At 44.9% G+C, this 15,429-nt stretch overlaps 2 protein-coding genes and 2 non-coding genes across 5 annotated transcripts in view; 3 read left to right on the top strand and 1 right to left on the bottom strand.

Annotated features, from left to right (window-relative positions):
- The first annotated feature begins 345 nt into the window (after nucleotides 1-345).
- On the top strand, nucleotides 346-4,509 carry LOC109882329 (40S ribosomal protein S27-like). Of its 2 annotated transcripts, XM_020474428.2 has the most exons (4): nucleotides 346-450; nucleotides 1,025-1,133; nucleotides 1,824-1,934; nucleotides 4,258-4,509. In XM_020474428.2, exons 1-4 carry the CDS (start codon nucleotides 445-447, stop codon nucleotides 4,284-4,286), a joined length of 255 nt encoding a protein of 84 aa, XP_020330017.1. In that variant the 5' UTR covers nucleotides 346-444; the 3' UTR covers nucleotides 4,287-4,509. The 2 variants fall into 2 exon arrangements, with proteins under 2 accessions (XP_020330017.1, XP_020330016.1); XM_020474427.2 differs by lacking the exon at nucleotides 346-450 and having other exon boundaries at nucleotides 983-1,133.
- Nucleotides 1,578-1,713, top strand: LOC116356892 (small nucleolar RNA SNORA13). Its single transcript, XR_004205190.1, has one exon. It is a non-coding gene; the product is annotated as a small nucleolar RNA SNORA13 (small nucleolar RNA).
- On the top strand, nucleotides 2,007-2,142 carry LOC116356893 (small nucleolar RNA SNORA13). The gene has a single exon (XR_004205191.1). It is a non-coding gene; the product is annotated as a small nucleolar RNA SNORA13 (small nucleolar RNA).
- A 227-nt stretch (nucleotides 4,510-4,736) lies between the features above and the next one.
- LOC109882328 (nuclear pore membrane glycoprotein 210-like) overlaps nucleotides 4,737-15,429 on the bottom strand; it is a 35,431-nt gene continuing 24,738 nt past the window's right edge. The window contains exons 9-24 of the mRNA XM_031837541.1: nucleotides 14,270-14,449; nucleotides 14,104-14,184; nucleotides 13,803-13,934; nucleotides 13,519-13,665; nucleotides 12,761-12,846; nucleotides 10,779-10,953; nucleotides 10,449-10,624; nucleotides 9,264-9,484; nucleotides 7,097-7,233; nucleotides 6,890-7,013; nucleotides 6,558-6,710; nucleotides 6,164-6,447; nucleotides 5,828-6,029; nucleotides 5,511-5,624; nucleotides 5,098-5,157; nucleotides 4,737-5,007 (exon numbers count right to left, since the gene is read on the bottom strand). Coding sequence (XP_031693401.1) covers nucleotides 4,904-5,007; nucleotides 5,098-5,157; nucleotides 5,511-5,624; nucleotides 5,828-6,029; nucleotides 6,164-6,447; nucleotides 6,558-6,710; nucleotides 6,890-7,013; nucleotides 7,097-7,233; nucleotides 9,264-9,484; nucleotides 10,449-10,624; nucleotides 10,779-10,953; nucleotides 12,761-12,846; nucleotides 13,519-13,665; nucleotides 13,803-13,934; nucleotides 14,104-14,184; nucleotides 14,270-14,449 — 2,376 coding nt within the window. The 3' untranslated portion in view covers nucleotides 4,737-4,903. The remainder of the gene's footprint in view (nucleotides 5,008-5,097; nucleotides 5,158-5,510; nucleotides 5,625-5,827; nucleotides 6,030-6,163; nucleotides 6,448-6,557; nucleotides 6,711-6,889; nucleotides 7,014-7,096; nucleotides 7,234-9,263; nucleotides 9,485-10,448; nucleotides 10,625-10,778; nucleotides 10,954-12,760; nucleotides 12,847-13,518; nucleotides 13,666-13,802; nucleotides 13,935-14,103; nucleotides 14,185-14,269; nucleotides 14,450-15,429) is intronic.

The following is a 15,429-nucleotide window of genomic DNA, read 5'->3' as shown; positions in this document are numbered from 1 at the left end:
AGAGCCCCATGTACTGAAAAATGTCATAATATCTCTGAATACGTGTATCCTTTAGTACCATATTTATTTTTCGTGGATAAAACAACGAGTAACAAACACGATTTGACTGACAATTAAATGAAGAGATGAGGTGGATGAGAAATACAAAATGGAATGTCTCTATTAAAAATAAAGTGGTGTCTCCCTCACACTGCGAGAGAAATCTAACCAAATCAAATGTGCCAGTAAGGCTAGTTATAGATGGCGCTGAACAAAACCTCTGTGTGTAGACCTGTGTGATTTGGAAGAAAGCGTTGACCTCACAAACATGGCCTCCTTTGCCTCGCCTCCTTGACACGTAATGGCGACAAAACACTTCCGGCCCCTGCACTTCGGCCCGTTCATTTATTAACTGTCAACTTCCGGTTGATCCTTCTTTTCGGCAACGGCTACAAACTCGCCAACATGCCAGTAAGTGCGCACACAGGCAATATAACCCTTGCTTCATCCGTGGGAATTTTGTTTGAGCGGGACATGACCACATCCATCGATGTATTAGAACTTTGCAAATATTACGATGTATTTATATTCGGGATTATTCAACCAATGGATAGCTAGTACAATCTTAAACTGCGTGCCAAGCGCGTGCTATGGTCTGCTGAATTGACGCAATATGGCGGCGTACATGCAATAGAAAGCATGGACTGACATTAACTAGTTTGTTTAGTGATTGTTTCTAAGCATTTGACAGCGCTTGTACACGATGCAGTTTGACTAGATATGCGCATTCCTTGACTTATGTTTGATAGTAGATGTACGCAGGCTTTAGCTAAACAAGCTAACGTTAAAAAGCGTAGGCTAGCCAGTACTGAAGTTACTAGCCAGGCGTTTACCCAACGAACATTTGTCAAATGTTTTTGATTATACTAACTTATGTACATGTCTCCCGTATGGACATGGTTTTAACTTGTTAGCTAGCTAGATTATCAAATGGACTTTCCCATCTGCATTTTCTAAGATGGCCACCCTCTGGTTTCTCTTTCAGCTCGCAAAGGACCTGTTGCACCCAACCTCAGAGGAGGAGAAGAGGAGTCACAAGAAGAAGCGTCTTGTACAGAGCCCTAACTCGTATTTTATGGACGTCAAATGTCCAGGTTAGTGTGTCCCTGTAGCTGAGCTAGAAGTGACTCCACGGCTCAGCTCACACCAAACGCAGCCGTCTTTGTAAATATTGTGTTCCTAACTGACTTATTTTATTTTTATAAAGACGTTAACCAAACTGACCATGGTTTAGTATCTAGAGATGTGGGACCATATTCAACTGACAGGTCATTGGTTTGCCTGTCTTCAGTAAAATTGGTCAGTCCACCAAAGGGAGAGTTTGCATGGCTAATGGAAACTAGATGTGATCCAGTGTGGCTCGGTTGGTAGAGCATGGGGCTTTCAACGCCAGGGTTGTGGGTTTGATTCTCTCAGGGGAACAGTACAAAAATGTATGTGCTCTTCTGTAAGTTGTCAACTAAATGACTTAAATGTAAATCTAGTCTGGTGGTTATTTATTAGAGACTGACTTGTTTCTAGAGGGATGTGTAGCGACTTGCCTTTGTGTTGCCCATTCATTGTCTCCAGAGTGAATGAGGTGTCAACCAAGGCATACAGTAACCTTGTGGTTGTCTTTTTTTTGAAAGGAGTCTCCACTGATTCCTTTCAATAACCACAACTGCAAGAACACAACAGTAATTAGAACATCATTTGTGCGTGATTTGTTGGGACTGAAAACACGAGTTGGTCTCGTTCAGGACATTGAGGTGAATGTTAATTTGTCTGAACTATTCTCTCTACAGGATGCTATAAGATCACGACGGTGTTCAGTCACGCCCAGACGGTCGTCCTGTGTGTCGGATGCTCCACAGTCCTGTGTCAACCTACAGGGGGTAAAGCACGCCTCACAGAAGGTACTATATTACACACACCCCCAGCCTTCCACACAGTGTCCAGGATGGAAAAATACTGTTGGACATAATTGATGCCTTTATGTGTTGCCCATTCATTGTCTCCAGAGTGAATGAGGTGTCAACCAAGGCATACAGTAACCTTGTGGTTGTCTTTTTTTGGAAAGGAGTCTCCACTGATTCCTTTCAATAACTAACTGCAAGAACACCCTAGTATACAGAAATAATACTGTTCTGTTTCTAGTTGTAAGTCTGACCTGCCACTCTAGGATCATGCCATGAGATGTTAAATTAAACTCCTTTTTGTTTTTCCAGTTGAAAATGCTGTTTTTTTTTCATACTTTACTGACCATGACCCAAATCATTTAATGTATTGCTTTTCAATAGCCCCCATTGAAGCATGACCCTTGACCAGCTCAGCTGGCTTGGTTTGTGTTCACCACAGCTCAGGTTGGCAGTGTTAAGGCTAGGAATGGCTAGGGACCTCACAATATTAGCATAACAATACTTAGAGGAAAATTCCACCCAAACCCATTTACGGTGCTACATAAGTGGACAATGTTTGAACAAATGTTTCATTTTGTTATAAGGTTGGTAGCAATGTGTAAAAATCATTTTGGAAATCTGTCTCGGCTCAAGCCGACTACAAAATCCACAATGCAAACTTATCTAAACGCAACGGCAAAGTCAATATCAGCATATGAAGTTGCTAGTTAGCTGTGAAATCATCTAAACAAACTGCACTATCAATTTAGGAGTCTACAATCTCACCATTTTCAACCTGCAGATCGATGCTCATCGTAGAGTCTGACATTACCGCAGCACCATGCAATGCACCCTGGACTGACGAAGCAGACACGGGGAGAATGTGTTAGACCCTTTGTTAAATTACACATTTCAATGCGATAAATGGCTCACTCGAAGACACCTCTCCCAGTATTACAATCTAAAAGTCAGCCTCCCACTACCTCTGGAAGTTAATGGGAATATATCAGTGCTACATCATACCGGCCTTAATGACAATGGCTCAGATACATATGAAATGACCAAAATAATTGATAGAACATTGCACAAAAACATTCAAAATGGGTGAATCTTTATTGCGATTTGACGTTAAACATATTTCTCACTATATGATCTGTGCTGTTGCCAGGTGGAACCTATTCCCTGTATTGCTTAGTGACCAGTGCTATATACCGTTTCCTGGATCACCAGTCAGTTGGTCCTAGTGTTAATGATTGAAAATATTGGCATGCAATGAGTTAGTGAATGTCTGTCCATGTTGGTTTTTTATGTCCACACCAGACACGCAGGTTGAAATATCAAAACACTAAGATAAACGCAACATGTGTTGATCCCTGTTAGTGAGCATTACACAGGTTCCACTTGTGCTGGAGACAAAAGGCCACTCAAATGTGTAGTTTTGTCACAATGCCACAGATGTCTGGAGTTGAGGGAGTGTGCAATTGGCATACTGACTGCAGGAATATCCACCAGAGCTGTTGCCAGAGAATTTAACGTTTTTCTCTGCCATAACCTGCCTCCGTCGTTTTAAGAGAAATTGGCAGTACATCCAACAGCAGACCACGTGTATGGCGTCGTGTGGGTGAGCAGTTTGCTGATGTCAACGTTGTGTACAGAGTGCCCCGGGGTTACGGTATGGGCAGGAATAAGCTACGAACACAATTGCATTTTAAATGCGCAGAAATAGCATGAGATACATTTTTTTATATAGTTATCTTAGACCAACAGATGCATATCTGTATTCCCAGTCAAGTGAAATTAATTTATTTTAATTGACTGATGTAAAACATTTAGCTAGCTAGCTGTTGTGAGCTAATTTGTCCTGGGAGATGAACATTGGGTTATTTTACCTGAAATGCACAAGGTCCTTTATTTCTGGATCTTTATAGAATATTGACCAATTGAGTTGCACACAATCATGTTCTCTACTCTGACAATCCACAGATAAAAGGGGAAACCTAGTTAGTTTCTAGTCATCTCTCCTTCTGTGGACTTTGTCAGTTGGCAACCAACTTTAAAGTGCATTACCACCACCGACTGGACTGGTGTGTGGACCTTTAGTTCATATTTCAATAATCAACGAGATGGGAGAGGCGGGACTTGCAGCGCATCAAGCATCAAAAATAGAACCATTTTGTCACCTGGCTACGCAGACGCGCATGCAGTTTAGATTAAATTATTGAAATAACCGCTAGGCTGTCTGTCTGGCCTTAACAATAAACAGTAGTTTGACCTCACTCTCCCTACCATATAAAAGTGAAATCTGTCTGGGACCATAACTAACTCTTCCTCTTTCACCCAGGATGCTCATTCAGGAGGAAACAGCACTAGACTCTCAGCAATGGAGCTTGTTGGACCGAGAGACCCAAGGGAGGAGAGACGAGTGACCCTGCTCAGGAAGTGACAACGCGAGAGGAAAAGTGGAGATGAAACTGAAGAGGAAAGATGGTGTTGAGCTCTGCTTTGTGTATGTAGAGAGAGAACGTCCCCTGGCATGATGACATCACTCCACCGGTCTTTCTCACTTAATAAAGTTTAGCTTTTTGTTAAAGAATCCAGTTTACTTGTCAGTCCTTGATCCAGGTGTCAAATATGTTTGACTCTTATTAGAAAACAACATGGTGTCATGTGGGGAATGTATGCTGGTCCTAGATCTATGCCTGAACTACCTAGAGACCCACTGTTCTTAAATCAGGGGTGTCTCTCATTCCATGGAGGACCTAGGGTCTGCTGTTTCTTCCCTTTCAATTAAGACCTAAATAACCAGGCGAGGACAATAACTTACTAATCAGTGACCTTAATTCAAGTACAAGGGAGGCGGCAGACACTCGTCCCTCTGGAATGAGTTTGACACCTGTGCCTTAAATGGACCAACGCAACGACAATGTTTGTCAGGGAATTGTTTAGTTGGAAGGTTTCAACATGGATCATTCACAGGGCTGTTCGTGTCACCGTGTGCTCCAGAGCCAGTTGCGACGGCGGATGATCCTTTCTGTGTCTGGAGACGAGGGTCTGATCCAGGGAGAGAAACGCACCGTCCTGCTGCATTCCACTGGAGAACACACACCAGCTTTGACAAAGTTAAAAATAATTTATGCTACCTGATGCACCAATATAGTAGGAGAAGGTAATTGGTACTGACGTGTGTTTGGGTAAAGGCCGACCACCGGGACAGGAACCGTCTGCATGCAGGAGTTATGCACTGACAAATACAGAGGTGCCAACTGAGGTTAGTTACCTATGAATAAGGTAGTGGTGGTGTGGTTAGTTACCTATGAATAAGGTAGAGGTGGTGTGGTTAGTTACCTATGAATAAGGTAGTGGTGGTGTGGTTAGTTACCTATGAATAAGGTAGTGGTGGTGTGGTTAGTTACCTATGAATAAGGTAGTGGTGGTGTGGTTAGTTACCTATGAATAAGGTAGTGGTGGTGTGGTTAGTTACCTATGAATAAGGTAGTGGTGGTATGGTTAGTTACCTATGAACAAGGTAGTGGTGAAGAGTGGTTAGATAGTTACCTATGAACAAGTAGTGGTGAAGAGTGGTTAGATAGTTACCTATGTATAAGGTGGCAGTAGTGGCCATAACTGCAAACACAGCAAAGACCAGGATGAGATGGAAGTCGAGGAGCTGAGTCCAGGAAGATTGTAGACGAATCAGATCTGTGGAACCTGAACACAGGGTCAGATGTGTGGATACAGGGGTGAGTCAGTGGGCTATAGCAGGGTTTCCCTAACTCTGTCCTCCTAGGACAAAAACCAAAACGTGCACCCAGGGGCGGCCCCAGGACCGAGTTTGGGAAACACTGTTGTATAGGAACGTTTTCATTGTCGTGTTTAGCTGTGTTTTGGCTCTGTGTGAGTCTGCTCCTCACCTATCTTCACCTCGCTGTCCACCGTGATGTAAACTGTAAGGACATGAGTCTGTGGGGTCAGGTGGCTGGAGAGGGTGATGTTGGCAGGAGGGGGCAGGGCCTGACTTTTGACCCAGGAAGTGGAAATGTATACAGACAACACCAGATGTCCGTCTGATTGACTGGGCTCAGATAGCAGCACGTCAGTACTGTCAGAGTGGAACTGAACGCAACACAGAGAGAGAAGAGATATGGATTGCATTCACTCCATATTGTCTATGCCAAAGTCTTAAAGCTGTATGCATTGTGTATTGTGGGGCTGTAAATGCTCTAATGCTTAATGTTAAGGTGACCCACCTGTAGGGCAGAGAGCACCTCCTTGGTGCCCAGCACAGAGAACTCTGCCATGGGATGCAGAGCAGATAGCACCAGGAAAGACACTGGGCAGTGGAACGCAGGCAGGTACGGCAACTGTACCAAACGTCCGGAGAGAGGTAGCGACAGAGCAGAGAGAGGGAGGACAGGGATGGGGGACTGGCCCCGCAGAGAGGCTGAGAGAGAGACGGAGACAGAGAGGGAGGAGAGGAGGTGGAGGACTGAGTCTGACTGGGGACGGACAGAGACTCTGCAGCTGTATTCACCTGAGGGAGAGAGTCAAAAATTGGTAAAATAATTATTTACTGTATAATTTTAGAGACATGGTATTTTTATCAATGGGATAGGGAAGAGAAGTCCTGTGTCCCTGTCGTACCTGTGTCGAGGTCATAGTGAGGCGTGGTGACCATCACAGCCTGCAGCGTGTTGAGCTGGAGGTAGGGGGCGCTGAAATGCAGGAAACACCGTAACTCTGCCTCTGGCTGCAGCCTCTTCTCTATGGCCTCCCTCTGGGACAGGGAACACTGGGCTGGGGGAAGAGATGGGGAGGTGGGGGAAGAGATGGGGAGGTGGGGGAAGAGATGGGGAGGTGGGGGAAGAGATGGGGAGGTGGGGGAAGAGATGGGGAGGTGGGGGAAGAGATGGGGAGGTGGGAGAAGAGGAGCAAGGTAAGGAGAGAGAGCAGAGAGGTATCAATTTACTACTCACCTGTGTTGAAGGGGGAGGTGTATAGTTCCACAGGAACCGTGTAGTCAGCTGCGTCAGGCCAGTTGGTGAGGAAACGATCATCAGGAGGAGAGAGTTCTGGGATGACTGGAGAGTCCACCTTCACCTGTTGGCAAAACACTACCATGGTGGCCCATTCATTTCCATGCCAACCCCTCGTTTCCATGGTAACCCTCTGCTGTACTATACCTCTCTGAGGGCCTGCTGTCCACCTTCCAGTCTGTAGTAGACCACTACCGTCCCAGAATGCTTTGCCAGAGCAGCTCCCGTCTTTGGGTCAATCTGCAGAACACGACTAGACGACACGTTCCACTGACCTGGCTGGCCTGAGACAGAGACAGAGAGTGTGTGTGTTTTCTTTTATTTTAACCTTCATTTTATCAGGGAGTCATACTGACACCAAGGTCTCTACAGATGAGCCCTGGATGACAGAAATTACAGAAAATACACACTTCAAAAATACAAAATGGAAGCAGAAATAAAATCATGGTCATGAAAAAGAGACATTCATCAGTAAAAAGGTCCTCAATCAGCATTCTGAACTGGCCTAGAGGAACCAAAACATCACATTTAAGAACATTTTGAAGATTGTTCCACAAATAAGGTACAAAAAACTAACTAACTAAACTAAAAGCTGATTTCCTAACTCATTAGAGACAAAAGGACAAATTTCCAGAGTTAACAATCCCTGAGACCAGGTGTGGTAACTCCTATCTCATAAGTTCAGTAAAGATGTTCGGTACAGTGGGACTTTTTGTGACTCATTTATAAATGAAAACATAGCAATGTATCAACCTATGTGAGTGACATCAAAGAGGGCCAACCAACATACTGGTAGAAAATGCAGTGAAGAGTGCTAAAACTGTCACCCGTAATAAAGCACAGTGCGCTATGATAAATTGCATCTAGCTGCGTTAATGAAGTAGCAGTTGCGTTCATATAGATGATGTCGCCACAGTCTAGGACTGATAAGAACGTTGACTGACTAATCTGCTTTCTACTATTTATCGAGAGGCAGGACCTATTTCTATAGAAGCCCATTTTTATTCACAGCATCTTAACTAATTCGTCAACATTCTTTTTAAAAGACAGCTTTTCATCTATCCAGATGCCTGTAAGTAGGGACACGATCAATATGGACACCATCCAAAGTACATATGCTTAAATCAGAGTTATATTTATGCGCTCTAGAGAACAACATGTACTTAGTTTCACCTGCATTCAATACTCATTTCAGGTCAATAAAGTTTTTCTGTAATACAATGAAGGCAGACTGTAGTCTACACAACAGTATTATCGGCATACAATTGCAGGTTAAACATTTTTACAGACAATTTGATATTGTTAATGTAAACAGTCAAAATTACAGGACCAAAAATGAACCCCTGCGGGACACCTTTCATAGTATCCAGGAAACCTGATTTAACACCATCAGTAGATACACATCTGTCAAATGATTTTCACACCAGTTACATGCAGCCTGGTCCAGGCCAATTGAGGCCAGCTTCTGGATTAGCAGTGAGTGAACAACAGTATCAAAAGGCCTTTGACAGGCCAATGAAGAGGGCAGCACAATGTTGCCCTTTATCCAGACAATTAACCACATTTATAACTAGGGATGGAGCAGAGATGCTATGACCTGGTCTAAAACCCGACTGATGTACTTTTAGACTACATTTCAAAGATAAGAACGATCTTAGCTGAGAATTAACCAAGGATTCTAATATTTAAGCGAGGCAAGAAAGTTTAGAAATAGGGCAATAATTATTTAGGTCACCACTTTTGTGAAGGGGGGAGTACATGGGCCGCCTTCCAAACCTTGGGAATAGTACCAGATATAATGGTCAGGTTAAAATATGGGTTAATGATTCGGCAAGCAGGGGGCAGAGAGCTGCAGCAATAATGGATCAAGCATATCAGCCCCAGTTTTTGATGTTTCTTTTTACATAAATCTTAAGCAAGACAGCTAGCACATCACAGATAGTAAATTGCTGAAATGAAAACAAAGTTTCACTAGACGTGTTAACCGTCGAGTCAGCTAGAGGCTGGCGGAGTGAAGAGCAGTCGATTGACTGACCAGGTTCAGTTAAACCACTGTTTAAAATGATGATTGAAAGCATCACTTGTCTCCTCCTTCTCAGTTATGATTCTTTGAGAGAGTGTGGGTATGTCTTGGTGGCAGGTAGCCTAGCGGTTAAGAGCTAGTAACCTCCAACAACAACTGCTCCCTGGGCACCGATGACGTGGATGTTGATTATGGCAGCCCCCCCGCACCTCTCTGATACAGAGGTGTTAAATACGGAAGACACATTTCAGGTGAATGCATTCAGTTGTACAACTTGTGTGTGTGTCTCACCTTGCGGTCCTGTCAGGGGGGTGTTGAAGCAGAGTGTGTCTCCGGGCCTGAGTGTGTGTGGGGGGGCAGAGATGGCGGGGAGGACAGGGAGGGGGGTGTAATCACTCAGGGAGGGGTTGGTGGGGTCTGCCTGCACCCCTAGGACTGTCAAACCCCCAGACACTGTCTGGACCACAAAGGAATGACTGTCTGAGTCTGGAGTCACCTGCACCAAGTCATCCCTGAGAGAGAGAGAGAGAGAGAGAGAGAGAGAGAGAGCGAAAGAGAGAGGGGGAGAGAGAGAGAAGAAAGAGTGTTTTAAGATGGAATCCACATTAGGGGAAACAACGCTACTGTTCGCCCTGAGCACCTTTGTTATGGTTTTTGTCTTGCTGTTGAAACAGAGGAGAAACAGAGGAGAAACAGAGGGCAGCAGACTCCATCCACATGGTAAAAAATGATCTGTATACATTGTGCTGTTCTATCACGCGGGCAGTGATGTCTGAGAGGAGAAACAGTGTTGGTTGTTGGCAGTAACTTCTTTGTTTCCCAAACGGACATGGCAGTTTGACCATGAAGGATCCCAGCTTTAAGGAAAATAAAACAGACAGAGAGAGAGATTTGACTATATACTGTGTGTGTTACCTGTTGGTGGTAATGTCAGAGTGTGTGTGTTACCTGTTGGTGGTAATGTCAGAGTGTGTGTGTTACCTGTTGGTGGTAATGTCAGAGTGTGTGTGTTACCTATTGGTGGTAATGTCAGAGTGTGTGTGTTACCTGTTGGTGGTAATGTCAGAGTGTGTGTGTTACCTGTTGGTGGTAATGTCAGAGTGTGTGTGTTACCTGTTGGTGGTAATGTCAGAGTGTGTGTGTTACCGGTTGGTGGTAATGTCAGAGTGTGTGTGTTACCTGTTGGTGGTAATGTCAGAGTGTGTGTGTTACCTGTTGGTGGTAATGTCAGAGTGTGTGTGTTACCTGTTGGTGGTAATGTCAGAGTGTGTGTGTTACCGGTTGGTGGTAATGTCAGAGTGTGTGTGTTACCTGTTGGTGGTAATGTCAGAGTGTGTGTGTTACCTGTTGGTGGTAATGTCAGAGTGTGTGTGTTACCTGTTGGTGGTAATGTCAGAGTGTGTGTGTTACCTGTTGGTGGTAATGTCAGAGTGTGTGTGTTACCTGTTGGTGGTAATGTCAGAGTGTGTGTGTTACCTGTTGGTGGTAATGTGTGTGAGGGTGTTATGGGCGTTGAACTGTTGTCCCAGGTTGTCGTAGCAGAGAGCCCTGACTCTGATGGTCCAGCCCAGGGGAAAGGCAGGCAGGCCTTCCCCTCCAACACTGTACAGGCTGGACACACTGAATAGCCTGACAAACCACACTGGAGACACCTGGCAGACAAAACACACAAATACACTTTTGTACTCCCTAGCATGGTCAGATAGTGATGACCCAGTCCCAGTTAGGGTCAACTGTGGATGCTGAGTTTCTCACCAGGTCTACTTTAGAATGGATCCCATCGAAGGACACAAGTGACCAACTTACCCGGACGCTGATGAGCAGGGTCTGGTTGACCCCACAGGTCTCCATAGCGATGACCTCCAGCAGGGCGGATCCCGTGTCAGGCCCCGCCCTCAGAACTCCCTGGCTGTCCACCGTTACAAGACCCTCCCCTTTCACACACTGACACAGGGCGTACCGCACAGGACAGATAGCGTCTCTAAAACACACAATCACACATGCATGACTACAGACATGAGTACAGACAAACACACACACACAACCCCATAGAGACTGGACACACACACCATAAAACTATAGTATACAGTCCTGATGTATTGTCACAACACACCATAAAACTATAATATACAGTCAATACAGTCCTGATGTACTGTCACAACACACCATACAACTATAGTATACAGTCTATATACAGTCCTGATGTATTGTCACAACACACCATAAAACTATAGTATACAGTCTGTATACAGTTCTGATGTATTGTCACAACACACCATACAACTATAGTATACAGTCCTGATGTAATGTCACAACACACCATAAAACTATAGTATACAGTCCTGATGTAATGTCACAACACACCATAAAACTATAGTATACAGTCCTGATGTATTGTCACAACACACCATAAAACTCTAATATACAGTCAATACAGTCCTGATGTACTGTCACAACACACCATAAAACTATAGTATACAGTCTGTATACAGTCCTGATGTATTGTCACAACACACCATAAAACTATAGTATACAGTCTGTATACAGTCCTGATGTATTGTCACAACACACCATAAAACTCTAATATACAGTCTATATACAGTCCTGATGTATTGTCACAACACACCATAAAACTATAGTATACAGTCTGTATACAGTCCTGATGTATTGTCACAACACACCATAAAACTATAGTATACAGTCTGTATACAGTTCTGATATATTGTCACAACACACCATACAACTATAGTATACAGTCCTGATGTATTGTCACAACACACCATAAAACTATACTATACAGTCTGTATACAGTCCAGATGTACTGTCACAACACACCATAAAACAGAGGTCCGGACAACAGGCCCCCCGATTTGACATACAGAATTAGTTGGTGAACCAAGCGAGGCAATCATTTGAGAAACCAAGCCTGTTGAGTCTGCCAATAAGAGCCTCATTCTAAAGTTGATCAGGGAGGTGACCAAGAACCCGATGGTCACTCTGACAGGGCTCCATTGTTCCTCTGTGGAGATGGGAAAACCTTCCAGAAGGACAACCATCTCTGCAGCACTCCACCAATCAGGCCTTTATGGTAGAGCGGCCAGACGGAAGCCACTCCTCAGTAAATGGTACATAAACAGCCCACTTGGAGTTTGCCAAAAGGCACCTAAAGGACTATCAGATCATGAGAAACAAGATTCTCTGGTCTGATGAAACCAAGATTGAACTATTTGGCCTGAATGCCAAGCATCACGTCTGGAGGAAACCTGGCACCATCCCTACGGTAAAGCATGGTGGTGGCAGCATCATGCTGTGGGGATGTTTTTCAGTGGCAGGGACTGGGAGACTAGTCAGGATCTAGGGAAAGATGAACGGAGCAAAGTACAGAGAGATCCTTGATGAAAACCTGCTCCAGAGCGGTTCACCTTCCAACAGGACAATGACCCTAAGCACACAGCCAAGACAATGTAGGAGTGGCTATGGGACAAGTCTTTGAATGTCCTTGAGTGGCCCAGCCAGAGCATGGACTTGAACCCGATCGAACATCTCTGGAGAGACCTGAAAATAGCTGTGCAGCGATGCTCCCCATCCGACCTGACAGCTTGAGAGGATCTGCAGAAACCCCCCAAATAGAGGTGTGCCAAGCTTGTGGTGTCATACCCAAGAAGAATAGAGGCTGTAATCGCTGCCAAATGTGCTTCAACAATCAAGTAAAGGGTCTGAATACGTAAATGTGATATTTTGTTTTTCTGCACATGCAGACACACACAACCACACATGCTGGCTCTCACTTGTTGCTCTGTAGTGCGTAGTGTGAGTAGGGAGACATGAGGATGGATCTGGAGGTTCCTACAGCCAGCTGCATCTCCTGGTACACCTTAGAGAGGAGAGAGGAGATAGATCTGGAGGTTCCTACAGCCAGCTGTATCTCCTGGTACAACTTAGAAAGGAGAGATCTGGAGGTTCCTACAGCCAGCTGCATCTCCTGGTACAACTTAGAAAGGAGAGATCTGGAGGTTCCTACAGCCAGCTGCATCTCCTGGTACAACTTAGAAAGGAGAGATCTGGAGGTTCCTACAGCCAGCTGCATCTCCTGGTACAACTTAGAAAGGAGATATCTGGAGGTTCCTTACAGCCAGCTGCATCTCCTGGTATACCTTAGAGAGGAGATATCTGGAGGTTCCTTACAGCCAGCTGCATCTCCTGGTATACCTTAGAGAGGAGAGAGATCTGGAGGTTCCTACAGCCAGCTGCATCTCCTGGTACACCTTAGAGAGGAGAGATCTGGAGGTTCCTTACAGCCAGCTGCATCTCCTGGTATACCTTAGAGAGGAGAGAGATCTGGAGGTTCCTACAGCCAGCTGCATCTCCTGGTACAACTTAGAGGAGAGATCTGGAGGTTCCTACAGCCAGTTGCATCTCCTGGTATACCTTAGAGAGGAGAGAGGAGAGGACAGGAGTAGAAAGGAGTAAAGAGTGGACATAAACTACTCAACAACAACCTATAAACAAATGTCTCAAAAGCAGGAGGTGGACCCAGTGTGTTTACCAGTATCTGTATCTCATCAGAAAGCTGCTGGTGGGAGGCTGACGTGTGATTGGCCAGCTGAACTGTCACTCTCAAACTGGTCCTGCCCGCTGCCCATGCCCTCACCAGCACAGAGAAACTATGGGCTGGAGAGACAGTCACCCCCGCCTAACACACACACACACACACACACACACACACACACACACACACACACACACACACACACACACACACACACACAGTCATATCCAAGTGGATTGACACACATTGACCTACATATACAGGGACAAAGTGTAGCGTACCTGAGTGTGTCGGGTTTGTATCTCCAGTACTCCAAGCTTGCCCAGATTCCAGTGGAAGGAGAGACCAGACTCTACACTGCCCAGAGCAAAGGGGTTCTGACTACTGTCACTGCCCATCACATACACTGGCATCTAAATGCACGCACACACACACACACACACTGGGGTTACTAAACCACATGCACATACGCACCCAAATATCGTACAAACATACACAGAAACAAGCTACACTGCCTGCCACATACATTCATCATACAATGACAATGTTTGAGAGAGAATACAAACATGATCTGTATGTTACCTCAGTGCCCACAGACAGTTTGACCAGAGGGCCCTGGATCCTGACCCCTGTCAGGTTAAACACCTCCACATCCACCTCATCCTGACACACACACAAAGACAACCAGATAATCAACTATTCAAAAGTATATGTGTGTGTGTGTGTGTGTGTGTGTGTGTGTGTGTACCTGTGCGAAGGTGAGCAGAGCTCCGGTGTCCTGAGTGACGGTCTGCAACGCCCCTCTGAGTTTGACCATGCCCACTGCCACTCCACGGACCAATCCTGTCTCGGTCACCGTGGCGATGCGGCTGTCACTCACAGAGAAGCCCACACTGGACTGGGGGTGGGGGCCGCCCTCCCACTTCACCTGAGAGAGGTGTGCGTGTGTAAGTGTATGAGAGGGAGTTATGACATTGACACAGTAGATAGTAATACCATGACTTCCATCAGCATCATATTCACTTTGTTGTGAATCTCTAAAAGCCTTTTGAATTGTCATGTGATCCAATGATGAATCAAACACTGTTCAAGATCAGAAACCTAGAAACAGAGCTAACAGAAACCTAGAGTCAGAGTTCACAGAAACCTAGTCAGAGCTAACAGAAACCTAGAGTCAGAGTAAACAGAAACCTAGAGTCAGAGTTCACAAAAACCTAGTCAGAGCTAACAGAAACCTAGAGTCAGAGTAAACAGAAACCTAGAGTCAGAGTTCACAAAAACCTAGTCAGAGCTAACAGAAACCTAGAGTCAGAGTAAACAGAAACCTAAAGTCAGAGCTAACAGAAACCTAGAGTCAGAGTTCACAGAAACCTAGTCAGAGCTAACAGAAACCTAGTGTCAGAGCTTCAGAAACCTAGAGTCAGAGCTAACAGAAACCTAGAGTCAGAGCTAACAGAAACCTAGAAACAGAGCTAACAGAAACCTAGTGTCAGAGCTTCAGAAACCTAGAGTCAGAGCTAACAGAAACCTAGAGTCAGAGCTAACAGAAACCTAGAAACAGAGCTAACAGAAACCTAGTGTCAGAGCTAACAGAAACCTAGAGACAGAGTTAACAGAAACCTAGAGACAGAGTTAACAGAAACCTAGAGACAGAGTTAACAGAAACCTAGAGATAGAGTTAACAGAAATCTAGAGTCAGAGCTAACAGAAACCTAGAGTCAGAGCTAACAGAAACCTAGTGTCAGAGCTAACAGAAACCTAGTGTCAGAGCTAACAGAAACCTAGTGTCAGAGCTAACAGAAACCTAGTGTCAGAGCTAACAGAAACCTAGTGTCAGAGCTAACAGAAATCTAGAGTCAGAGCTAACAGAAACCGAGTCAGAGCTAACAGAAACCTAGAGTCAGAGCT

The sequence above is a fragment of the Oncorhynchus kisutch genome, linkage group LG2 (genome assembly GCF_002021735.2).
Source record: "Oncorhynchus kisutch isolate 150728-3 linkage group LG2, Okis_V2, whole genome shotgun sequence".
NCBI classification, from domain to species: domain Eukaryota; kingdom Metazoa; phylum Chordata; class Actinopteri; order Salmoniformes; family Salmonidae; genus Oncorhynchus; species Oncorhynchus kisutch.
This window is presented reverse-complemented; position numbering and strand designations above follow the sequence as displayed.